At 32.7% G+C, this 13,785-nt stretch overlaps 1 protein-coding gene across 1 annotated transcript in view; it reads left to right on the top strand.

The window, feature by feature from the left end:
* The window catches only part of LOC132558598 (dynein axonemal heavy chain 3-like), a gene marked incomplete at its 5' end in the record, with an annotated part of 92,681 nt that overhangs the window by 39,013 nt on the left and 39,883 nt on the right, over positions 1-13,785 (top strand). The window contains 2 exons of the mRNA XM_060223186.1: positions 2,180-2,324; positions 13,205-13,443. Coding sequence (XP_060079169.1) covers positions 2,180-2,324; positions 13,205-13,443 — 384 coding nt within the window. The remainder of the gene's footprint in view (positions 1-2,179; positions 2,325-13,204; positions 13,444-13,785) is intronic.

Genomic DNA, 13,785 nt, shown 5'->3' with positions numbered 1-13,785 from the left:
AAGGAAATAAAAAAATGTGATTAGCATTGTAGAAATTACATTGCATCAAAAACAGATTTTTAAGAATATTGATATCTGGAAATCAGTTGCTGTTGTTTGTCGACTGTTATTTTTTGAGCAATACATACCAAGATATCGAGGTAAATCTAATGTTCATTGTGCTGCCTGAGAGTTAAAAAAGTAAAAACAATTATACAAAATAATTTCAAATTATTTCTCATTGTTTAAAATAATTCTTAAACTGCAATTTCATAAAAATATTAATTCATTGATATTTGCTTCATGGCTGATAAGTCTTGAAAAAGGTTTACCAACACCAAGCAAAATCTGAAACTTAGAAAGAGACTGTTTGTGTGGTCACCTAGAATACATGTGTTATTGAGTGTGGGAGATGGTGGTGATGGGGTAATGGTTTTTATGGTAATGGGTATGAAAAGTGTGCTGCCATTTATTTCTAAACAAATTTTTTGTTGTAAAATTGTTGTATTTCAGCTTTGTTGTTGAAGTCTTCCAGAAACCAACAACTTAAATATATTCATACACACTCTTTAGTGGATAAAACTGACAGGCAATTATTCTCTGATTTAAAAGTGAAGATAACTTCATTAGTTTTTTTAGCTAATAGTCTTTTTAATCCTCTAGTCAGAAGCCCCAGTGTCAAATGAAAAATTCAAGGCCAAATGGCTGACTAAGAAGCTCATAGGCAAATCACACACTCAGAAACTCAATGTCAAATCACACACTCAGAAACTCAAGGTCAAATCACGCACTCAGAAACAAGGATTCAAATCCCACACACAGAAAAACTTAGTCAAATCATACATTCAGAAGCAATGAGTCAAAACACATGGAAATACTGAGTCAAATCACTCACACAGAAAAACTGAGTCAAATGATCGACCTAAAAAAAATGAGTCAAATGACACTAAAAAGCTCAGTGTTCAGATCAATACTGTTACTGATGATTTTGTGGCTCACAAACCAGAAATACTGGGTATCATCTCTGCTCAGTTGTTGGCATTGATATCGTTACTCACAGGTGAGACAGAAAAACATGTCTTATGTCCCAAAATTTAGAAATTGTGGTTGTATCAATGTAATTTAAGCAAAGATCGTGGATGTCAGGACACAGGATCATGAATCTTCACCAAATAGGTGTTTCTAAAAAAGCTGGTTTGATATAGTGTAGGAACAGACTAAACAGATAGGACAGTAAAAATCTACTAGCCTACTCGATCAATAGATTCATGTTGTACTCTATGTCCATGCACCTTCACACAGTCATCTGTCCTTGTCTAAGACATCGCATGTTATCAAGCAGTGTATTATTCATTTCTGCACATAATCAGTGTAATGTATATGCTCAGTGTGAACATATGATTTTTATGGGTTCAAGTTTTCATCTTTGCCACAAGCAGTTATCAAAGTAAGGACATCGCACTAGATACCTCCATATTTCCTCAGATATTTTCCCATGTAAATACAGGTTTCATATAGAAAAGTTTGAGTTATATACCTTTTACATACATTGTACAGCTTTCCGCCATGCTTATTAACAAATTTTGTCCCTTTTTTATGCCAAATCATTCAAACCAAAAGCTCTTAACTGCCTCTATAATTGGATGTTCCTTTTCTATCTAAATTATTCTTCTAATATGAGCATCCTCCCCTCTTGTCAATTTTTCTCATGCAGTCCACCTGTTTCCCCATTTTCATATCTTCCCATCTTTCAATTGCCTGTCATTTGCTGTGTGTGTTCTAGCTGTTCTGACACTCTCTCTATTAGTTTCATATAAAAACAGAAAGAATTTAAGTAAACTTGTCATTGAACTTTCCAATAACATCTAAGCTATATTAGTATGAAAGACAAAAACGTAAAAAAATGATTTTAGAAATTGAATATTTAGCCCTGTATGCTATGATATTTTAATGCCAAATATGATTGTTGATTTCTGAAATAATTATGATCTAAAACCTAGACAACATTTACCTGGTACCATGAGATTTTCTTGGAGACATTTTTTGCAATATTTCCTTAATCGTACATATTTTATGTTATTGTTTTCTTTCCTCTTTTAGTCTACAATTAAAGTCAATTTCCAAAAATAAACATCAAAATATTTTTTTCTGTGACTTTACCTGACCTTACACTGATCTCTGACCTCTATCACCCTTACAGGCCTAAGGACCTCAAGTTCTCGCGAGGGCTAATGATCCCTAAAAAAGGCCTTGTGTATGACCATGTATACATCCGCAAACAATTCGGCTCCTGGTACACTTGGAGCAGCCTTATCCAGCCATTCAAAATTGACGACAAGGCAAAGGTGAGGTTCTAAAATCACTTGTAAGCTGTCTTCTGATTGGTTGAAACTATATATACTGTGTGAACTCTTTTGGTGCTTCCTGTATATACCTATCATTTAGTAATTAATGACAGTCCTGTGATTGGTAATGTTATCAAACTGTATGCCACTGATTTGATTAAAGAAAATGTCAGAAGATTGACAGTTGATCAAGAACCATGAAGTTTGATAAACATTGTCATAAATGGATGAAATAATCTCTCACAAAATTCAAGTTGACTCTATTTGTGTCTTGTTTTGTTGAATAAGAATAAAATCTAAACATAGCTGTACATCTGGAAATTTTGATAACTTGATTAGAAGGTCATTTATAAAGCGTCATTGATATAGAACCTTACTGAAGCATTTGAAATCAGTTTGAATTGATAAATCATGAAATTTGAATTGTAGTACTGAGTATCAAAGAATCCTTTGTGAGGGATTATCTCTTTATATCATTTTTTGGGTTTTTTTCATAGTGTTTTGGTTTCCACCTATATATATATATTCATTGTTTGTCTAATTTCACATCATGCAGATATCATTTTACTTAAATCTTTATTTCAGTAGCAAATATCAGGTTTCATTTTTTCAGAATTTTTAACTTTGAACAATTTTAAATAAAATACAAAAAGGGGGGAAACGCATAAATATAAAATAAGTTTTCTTAATAAATTCATTCCAAAATGTTCCTCAAAGTAAAATATTTGAAAATGTTCATCTGGAAATATTTTTTCTATACTTGATTTCAGTGTTATTAATTTGGAGGTCATTTAAACATCTGTTTCTGAAATAGGTGTTACATGACATAGCCTTTGAAAATTTTTAGCCTTTGAAAATTTTGCCGATTTGTTGTACAGTGTTTCTTTAAACAAAATCAGATTCCTATAACATCTTACTTGTTTCCACAACAACCGTTTTACTTACGGGAGAAGGGTCTCTTTTTTTACTTACAGAGAAGGGATTTTTCTCATAACCTATAAAAAAACTTCAATGAAGGGCGCAAATCTTTCATTTTAGACATGATATTAACTATGTGATATTTGTTTTTTTTTCACTACAGAATCTCCAGGTAATGTCTACACACTTGTTGCCATAGTAACAAGTAACATAACATTACTGTATTGTAGATGAAAGGTCGTGACCTTTCATCATTATCTTACTTTTATTTGACCTTTAATTAACTGCCAGATGACCTTTTATCCTCTCTCCCAGTACAAATCTGTAGTGATCTACTTTGGTTATGGGTGTCGCCTAATATAATGTTCATACAATGCACAAATAAAAATGATCTTGTTCCCTATGCATGCAGGGAAAGATAGCTTTATTTCCATACTGTAATATACAGCTCATAAAATCATCCTTTTTTCTTCTGCTTTGTTTCTATGACCTTTGACCCATGCATCAGGTTGTTTATTCATCTCAGTATGACAATAAGATTTGATTTATCTTGGTTTTTTTATATATAATTTGTTTTTATGCTTTTGTCATTTAATTCTTTAATAGAATATCCTGAACCGATGTTATCACTTTAGAAACTTTATTCAAAGCGATATTATTTATAAATCTTGAAGCAATTTAGGTCAACAAGGAGAAATACATCAGCTGAGTTTATGTTTCAGGGTTTTAAGGTCAAGGTCATTATTACTTGTTCATAGAAAATCAACTATTTTACAGTTGCTAAATAAATTTTCTGACTGCACATCTTAATCTATTTCATTGTCCCCTGATTAATGTTTTGTTCTATATAAGCTATGACTATTGCACCATGATATACCAGTAGCCAATGTGAAGGCAATCAATGACAAGAAATAGTCTAGTCCTGACATGCAGAACTCCATGGCATATCTGGAGCATGACCTTTGAACTTTTTATCTACCTTTTGACCTCTGCTATATCTTCTTCCATTTATAGATCAGTATTTTTTCAGCTTTCATACCTAAAAGTTCAAAAATGTTTACTTACAAACAAGAAAATTAATTAAGAAAATATTATGTAAAGAGAAAGGCTTATTATGGTGTCCATTTTCAATGACCAAGATTGATATCGGACTATTCATATTTTCAACCTGTTATGTCAAAGTCACGCACCTATAGGTTGACCAAAATCCGCTGGTCCATGATGGCTAACCTGAATATTGTTATCATCTTAATGTTCTGTACTGCGATTTAGTCACTCAGTTCAGGTCAATACTAAGTCTGTACTGCGATTTAGTCACTCAGTTCAAGTCAATGCTAACTCTGTACTGGTATTTAGTCACTCAGTTCAAGTCAATGCTAACTCTGTACTGGTATTTAGTCACTCAGTTCAACTCAATGCTAAGTCTGTACTGGTATTTAGTCACTCAGTTCAAGTCAATGCTAAGTCTGTACTGATATTTAGTCACTCAGTTCAAGTCAATGCTAATGCTAATTTAGTCACTCAGTTCAAGTCAATGCTAAGTCTGAACTGGTATTTAGTCACTCAGTTCAAGTCAATGCTAAGTCTGTACTGATATTTAGTCACTCAGTTCAAGTCAATGCTAAGTCTGTACTGATATTTAGTCACTCAGTTCAACTCAATGCTAAGTCTGTACTGGTATTTAGTCACTCAGTTCAACTCAATGCTAAGTCTGTACTGGTATTTAGTCACTCAGTTCAACTCAATGCTAAGTCTGTACTGGTATTTAGTCACTCAGTTCAAGTCAATTCAAGTCAATGCTAAGTCTGTACTGATATTTAGTCACTCAGTTCAAGTCAATGCTAAGTCTGTACTGATATTTAGTCACTCAGTTCAAGTCAATGCTAAGTCTGTACTTGTATTTAATCACTGAGCTAAAGTCAACACTAAGATTGTATTTACTGCTGAAGACTATACAGCTAGAATTTTAATCTTATAAATAGAATATCTATATTTTTAGAGGCAGTAGGGATAATGATATCTTTACATAAATTTCTTATTAAAAAATTTTGATAAAGTGATGATCCTTATCGCTATTGCATGCTTGATTGAATCAGAAAATGCAAAGTAAAGTATTACTTTCAATTTTGATATGGTTCACATATTTGTTTATGATATGGAGGCTTCGATCCACAGTTCAGTTATTTAATAGTTCTGATATAATTTGATTTTCATATTTGATCTTGAATATTGGGGTTTCTTTGCAATTTTGTAAAATTAGGATAACAAAAAAAAGCCACAGAGCCCCAGCTTGATGGGGGATAGAACAGTGAAACAAAAGGTAAGGTGTTCGCACAGGAAGTGATGTCATTGTTTATTGTCATCACATGACAAAAGCTGTTGCACTTCTTGGCAGTAAAAATGTTGCATTTGAAACATTACATAAGTAAATATTTGGAAATGAGAGAAATATTTATGTCACATGATACCTAAAAATAGTCACATGATGAAATTAGAATGTGTCACATGATTTCGGAATGATCCGTCAGTCATGACATTTGCTATGTATACGAGTCATATTGTGATACACATTTCAGTAGCATGATACATACATATGAAGTGACGTTCACAGATTTTGTGTGTGGTATTGGGAAGTATATAAATAGATATCCATATTGGAATTACTTGGCTTTTACCAATTATTTCCACAATGATGGAAGTTACTTCGAAGTCTCATAGTACAAAATATAGCTTGTTGGATTGTCCAATCTCTAATTTCAATTTTTTATATGTAACTGAAAAAAATCTATATCCTGTCCAGTGTATCCTAGTTAAAATAATGTTAAGAAATATTGTTATCAGGGGGGAAAACTCTGCTGTAACACCTGGTGGTTACTTTGAATTCTACACTATATGTCTGTTGTGTTTGACTTCATCAGTTTTATCTGACGTGTTTTGTAGTAGTTTATCTGACTGAAGCTAGTACTGTTGTATATTGATGGATCAATCACAGACATTACGAAGCATGTATTTTCAGTAAATAATTAACATCACGCTTTCACTAAATACTGTTCTGCAAATTAAGTGTCTTGATTAATCGGATTAAATTAATTGAATTGATTTGTAAAAATCTTATACAAATACATCATATAAGAATAAATATTCTAACATCAATGACATCAAAAATGGTGTGATCCATTTGACTAAATATTTTCTTAATACAAATGAATCAATTCTTAAAAACTATTAATTCATGAGATAATTGCCATCCAACAAACACAAAACTTAATAACATTGCTAACAAGTGACTTCATAAAAATTTATACTTTTAATTTTTCATCATCATTTTTTTTATCAACATTTTTAACAACATTTTTAAGTGTTTTATATTTTGGCATCACAACAGGACGTAATGCTTTTTCTTAATGTATGATTAATTTTCATTTGTCATTACATTTTGCAATCATAAGGAAAAACCCAAGAGTGTTTTAGCTACTCAAGAGATGGTAAGACTTGGATATACACACATCACTTTTTGTACTGTGTATACCTCCATCACAGTGGGACTATATGCATGCGATTTTATGGTTTATAACAAGTTTATATAACAAATATATATGATATATATGTAGAAGTATGGAATTGTCAATGAATTCTTTTCTCTGTGTAGCTCCTTCAACATATTTATACAGAGACGATCAAGTTTGATCCGATATACTTCACCATCACTTCTATAATTAGAGTAGATTTTTGTTAATATTATAAATTACCATTGTAGAGTTGTCTTTTCCTGAATTCCATTAAGGAATCTGTAGCAACCAGCATTTTTTTTTTTTTTTTATAGAATTCTGTTCTGGTGATATCATGTTCACCAAGCTACTTCAAAGACATAGCACCCTGTAGATAGTTCAGTGCTTTTTAAAATGAGTCATGACAAGAAATGACCAAGTGCAACACTTCTAAATTGCTGACAAAGCACTTTTTTTCCAGGCTTTATTTCTAAGATTTGATAAAAATGTTACTATTTCCACTTGATTTTAGAGATTGCATGTATATTTTAGTTTTATTGGTTTCTCTATACCGTATCTTTCACTTTACATTTTCTTCCTTGATGGGTCATTCTGGTTACCAATATCATTTTCAGCACAAAATTCATATATACATATATATGGAAACAAGGCTCATTTACTACATCTGTAAATTTGATGGAAGATGTTTCTTAATCACAGCAGAACACAAATTTTAGCAGAAAGTACTGTATGTGAAATGTTTACTCCATTCAAATACACCCTTTCCTAAATTCTTCGTTTGTCCAGTAAGGAGTCCACGTTTGTTATGGATTCCACCAACATGATGTATATCAGACTCCAGGTTTGGGGTAATTCTCAAATACAAAAAACAAAATTGATGACTGATTTTGTTTAGAAATGCTATTGTTGTTTTTTATTGTAATTCAATTTAATGAAATAATAGATTAAAACATTGAAAGAAATTTGTAGCAAACGATTAAAGTTTGCTTCTAAAACCAATGAAATTACAGCAGGTTTTTATTGTGAGTTACATAATATGTCATTATAGTGTTATAGTCTCCTGTTTCCATATCTTTTATTTGCATGTCACCATTGCATGTGTCTGGGGGAAAATGGGACTAACGTAGCGAAAACAGTTCTTGTAGAAATTGCACGTGCATGATGAGCAGTGTTGGATCAGGGTATACAATAGATATCTAGACAGAGAATTAGTGACGAGTAGCTAGGTTGTTCTCAATCTGTCTGTAGTACTCTCCCTCCTAAAAATTAACTTTCTTCTTTGTTTCTCATTCTGAGTCTTTGATTTAGAGTATTATCAAATAATTTCACCCATTTGTCTGTCGTATTTTAATCTGATTATTTTGAAGTCACAATTAATTTTTCTTACTTTTAAAATTTTGATTGTTTAAGAAAAACTAATTTCTGAGGTTTTTTTAAAATTTTATTACTATTATCCTTACTATTTTAATTGCACTTTTGTGTTCAATATAAATCTGACTTTAAATATTCAATACAAATGTCTAGTACTAAAATTTTCATAGAATAATGTTGATGTAAACCTTCAAATTCTATGATTTCTAGACTTTAAATGAGAAAGTGTAAAACCTGATTAGAATTTTTATGAAATTGTATGTCATAAAAAAATCAGTAAAAATTTTGACTTTGTTATTGAGTAAGTGTAAATTTAGAATTTCTGTTTTCTAGCACTTTTTAGTATATCTATATAAGGTGATCTTTGTACTTCTAAATTCTCTCTTTACTTTTAGATCTACGTTTTGTATTTGGTATAGGTTTAGAATTCTTTTTAATGAATGAAAAAAATTATTATTTTTCAGTTTTAACTAAACAATTTTGAAAGTATTATATATTTAGTAGGTATAATATATATACAAATGTGTATTGGTAAAGGAGAAATATGATAATATTTAAATATCAGATGAGAATACAAGTTCTGGCAATGTCTTACCTTGTTAGTACCAGCTTAAGCTAACTAGATAGGAGCTTTAAGTACCTTAGAATTGCAGTGTTATACCTAAAGAGCCGACATTGATTGAAGTATTGTAGTATTTTATCTGTACCTTCTTGTTAAGTGATATCGGTGCAGTTAATCAAGGTACAAGCAAAATACTTTTTGAAAACAGCTTTGTAAAATATCACAACCGTGCCCAAATTGTAACCAAATTTTCCATCTGTGTCTTTTGCTGATGAAAAATTAACTGAATTAATCTTTACTCAACCCATTTTAATTCTAAAGAATAAATCCCAATTATTGTTTTCTGTTCATTGTACATAATAATGACAATACCTGTGATGTTGATCTAATATGGTTACCATCAATCTTAACACTTCTATAGTGTACTGGTATGTTTACCATATATAAAGCCAAGCATTAGAAAGGTTCATATATCTATTACATAATCCATGATTTTAAGACTTTTGGAAGGAAAGAAAAAACAAAACAAAAAGTAACCTATGGATGGATTTTGTTTAAAACATTTTTTTTTTTTTTCATTTTAGATTCAAAATTTCATTATAGAGGGTTATAACATAAACATCCCAGGTGTTGATTTTTTTCTGTTTATCTAATGCCATATATTTATTTTCAATGTTTGTGTCCTGATATTTTACAAGTCTCAGCTTCATGTGAATTTCCAGGAAGATGTTTATTGTTAACCCAGAGAACCCTCACTCAGTACCCTGGCCCATACTGTTCTGACACTACATATATAAATAAAACTATGTGTTATTCAGTGTTTTTAAAGTATTTAAAATTTCCTTCCCACGGGCCATACGATACAGTGCTATTCCTTTACTACAATAATCTGTTGATGTTTCCTGATCTATTCAGTTTAATTTCTATTCCATCACAAGAACCCTTTCGCTGTTAAATCAGTTATCATTATGAACCCCTAACAAACTGGAGTTGTCTCCCTTGTGATCCAATGTGATCATTAACATATCTTCCTGGAAAATGTCCATGATATCCAATTAAAGCTCAGATGTAAATACACCAATTTTATTGTTGGTAGCACTTAGCTAATGGTAAGCATTTGTAAATGAATAATTCATTTTTTGAATAGCCTAAATAAAAATATGCCTTAATAAAAATATACCTATGTTTACCTACCTAATCAGTGTCTAGGTTTACCTACCTAATCAAAGTCAAGGTTTACCTACCTAATCAGAGTCTAGGTTTACCTACCTAATCAGTGTCTAGGTTTACCTACCTAATCAGAGACTAGGTTTACCTACCTAATCAGAGACTAGTTTTACCTACCTAATCAACCTACCTAATCAGAGTCTAGGTTTACCTACCTAATCAGAGACTAGGTTTACCTACCTAATCAGAGACTAGGTCTACCTACCTAATCAGAGACTAGGTCTACCTACCTAATCAGAGTCAAGGTTTACTTACCTAATCAAGGTCTAGGTTTACCTACCTAATCAGAGACTAGGTTTACCTACCTAATCAGAGACTAGGTTTACCTACCTAATCAGAGACTAGGTTTACCTACCTAATCAGAGACTAGGTTTACCTACCTAATCAGAGTCTAGGTTTACCTACCTAATCAGAGTCTAGGTTTACCTACCTAATCAGAGACTAGGTTTACCTACCTAATCAGAGACTAGGTTTACCTACCTAATCAGAGACTAGGTTTACCTACCTAATCAGAGACTAGTTTTACCTACCTAATCAGTGTCTAGGTTTACCTATCTAATCAGACTCTAGGTTTACCTACCTAATCAGTGTCTAGGTTTACCTATCTAATCAGACTCTAGGTTTACCTACCTAATCAGAGACTAGGTTTACCTACCTAATCAGAGTCTAGGTTTACCTACCTAATCAGAGACTAGGTTTACCTAGAGACTAGGTTACCTACCTAATCAGAGTCAAGGTTTACTTACCTAATCAAGGTCTAGGTTTACCTACCTAATCAGATACTAGGATAACCAAACTAATCACAGACAACGTTTACCTACCTAATCAGAGACTAGGTTTACCTACCTAATCAGAGACTAGGTTTACCTACCTAATCAGAGACTAGGTTTACCTACCTAATCAGAGACTAGGTTTACCTACCTAATCAGAGACTAGGTCTACCTACCTAATCAGAGACTAGGTTTACCTACCTAATCAGAGTCTAGGTTTACCTACCTAATCAGAGACTAGGTTTACCTACCTAATCAGAGACTAGGTTTACCTACCTAATCAGAGACTAGGTTTACCTACCTAATCAGAGACTAGGTTTACCTACCTAATCAGAGACTAGGTCTACCTACCTAATCAGAGTCAAGGTTTACTTACCTAATCAAGGTCTAGGTTTACCTACCTAATCAGAGACTAGGTTTACCTACCTAATCAGAGACTAGGTCTACCTACCTAATCAGAGACTACCTAATCAAGGTCTACCTACCTAAGTCAAGGTTTACTTACCTAATCAAGGTCTAGGTTTACCTACCTAATCAGAGACTAGGTTTACCTACCTAATCAGAGACTAGGTCTACCTACCTAATCAGAGACTAGGTTTACCTACCTAATCAGAGACTAGGTTTACCTACCTAATCAGAGACTAGGTTTACCTACCTAATCAGAGACTAGGTCTACCTACCTAATCAGAGACAGAGTCTACCTACCTAATCAGGTTTACCTACCTAATCAGAGACTAGGTCTACCTACCTAATCAGAGTCAAGGTTTACTTACCTAATCAAGGTCTAGGTTTACCTACCTAATCAGAGACTAGGTTTACCTACCTAATCAGAGACTAGGTCTACCTACCTAATCAGAGTCAAGGTTTACTTACCTAATCAAGGTCTAGGTTTACCTACCTAATCAGAGACTAGGTCTACCTACCTAATCAGAGTCAAGGTTTACTTACCTAATCAAGGTCTAGGTTTACCTACCTAATCAGAGACTAGGTTTACCTACCTAATCAGACTCTAGGTTTACCTACCTAATCAGAGACCTAATCAGAGTCAAGGTAGGTCTACCTACCTAATCAGAGACTAGGTCTACCTACCTAATCAGAGTCAAGGTTTACTTACCTAATCAAGGTCTAGGTTTACCTACCTAATCAGAGTCTAGGTTTACCTACCTAGTCAGTGTCTAGGTTTACCAATCTAATCAGACTCTAGGTTTACCTATCTAATCAGACTCTAGGTTTACCTAACTAAACAGAGTCTAGGTTTACCTACCTAATCAGAGTCCAGGTTTACCTACCTAATCAGAGTCAAGGTTTACCGACCTTGTTAGAGACTAGGTTTACCTACCTAATCAGAGTCAAGGTTTACCTACCGGATTTAAAATTGAGATTTCAAAAAATATAAAAATATAAAAATATTTTTTGCCATATATAAATTTATTTGAAAGCATTTTTTCTTTTGATAAAATCATAAAAATTCAAACGTGATAAAATACTTTGTATTTGTTTAGATTAACATCGAGTCAAGCTGTTTCTAAAATATCAATGGCGACAGATGAACATTTTAATTTTTGACCATACATATATTTCTTGGAGACAATATTGTTGATTATTTTAATGTGACCTTTTGTGCTGATATTCCCCGAATGACCTTAAGCTTTGCTATGTTGAGTTGGTTTGTTTACATGCGAGCTTTTCCCTGTTGACCTTTTGGTTGGTTTGATGTTTGCAGTGTTTATTTTACTAACCAGTTTTCTTTCTTCTCACCATATATGTGTGATACAGAGAGATCGAGAACTCCGAATCATGGTAAGATCATCTTTAATATAAGTGATGAGTTCAAATTCCGTAAAATTATTCAACATATTGAAATAAAAAATTTGTTTTCTTCAGGAAATAAACATATTTTAATTTTAAATATAGAAAACTACCATGACAGAGAAGTAAGTGTAATTTGCATGATAATCATAACACATGCTTTAGTTATGTCAGTTTGTTGAAGTCTTGTAAATCACCTGCATCCATTTTGGTCTTCACTTCCTTGATGTAAATAATTTCAACCCTGAAATTGTTGAAATAAATGTCCTGATTAATTTCAGATTACTGAAAATGTAAGCTTGAGAATAGAAATTATGTGCTAGTAGTTGTTTTTCTGTTTACGTTTATCATTTTTTTTAAAAATCTGAATTTTTACGTAAGGTGGGAGAGGAAATTTAGGAGTTATAACCCTTTGCATCTACATAGTAATGTCATGCTTAAATAATCATTAGCTGGATGAAATGCTGATTGTGCTAAAGCAGATATTATTAACTAAACAGGATTTCTGTTTGCTGTAGAGTTTTTTTTATGCCAGCTTGGTTTGTTTTGCTACGAGTTTTATTTTAGTGAGATATATAACCACAATTGAAAACCTCCGCTTTTTGTTTGACCCAAAAATCTCTGTTTTGAATTTATGTAAAATTTATACACCTTTACACTGTATATCCCTTGATATTTAGTTATCCTCATTACCTGTCTCTATTACTCGGGTAGATTAACGAGCTGATTATAAATACCGTGGAGACAGAGCGTCAACGATACTTCCTCGACCGCCTCGTGATGATGGACGTCCCCTTGTTATTTGTGGGACCTACAGGAACAGGCAAATCGGCCATCACCAACAGCTTCCTCCTTCAGCTTCCTAAAGACAAGTACATTATCACAAATATCAACTTCTCTGCCCAGACGTCGGCCAGTCAAACCCAGGATATCATCTTCTCCAAGCTTGACAGGTGAGACGTGGACATTGTGGGGCTTACATTTCTTCCTTGTCAAAATCATCAATTTTTCTTTAAGTGACATACTCTTGTAATAGGAACACAAAATACGTCCAATCTACATCATTGTTACATTGTAAACTAGACATTCATTAAGGGGCTGAGAAACAGAAACTTCATGAAGCAACACGGTACCAATTTGCTATATTGCCAATCTTCAAGCAATTTGTGTCATAACATCTTTAGTAACACTGATCAATTATACTAGAAAAAATCAAAATAAATCACTCTCGGGCAGAGTTCTTATTGAATTCTCTTCTATAAACAAGCTGAGGGAAACACCTGGATATATTTCAA

Source organism: Ylistrum balloti, unplaced genomic scaffold (assembly GCF_031769215.1).
Source record: "Ylistrum balloti isolate Yb309-2 unplaced genomic scaffold, AGI_CSIRO_Ybal_v1 Utg370800, whole genome shotgun sequence".
In the NCBI taxonomy this organism is placed as follows: domain Eukaryota; kingdom Metazoa; phylum Mollusca; class Bivalvia; order Pectinida; family Pectinidae; genus Ylistrum; species Ylistrum balloti.
The sequence above is the reverse complement of the archived record's forward strand: the minus strand, read 5'-3'. Positions and strand labels throughout refer to the sequence as shown.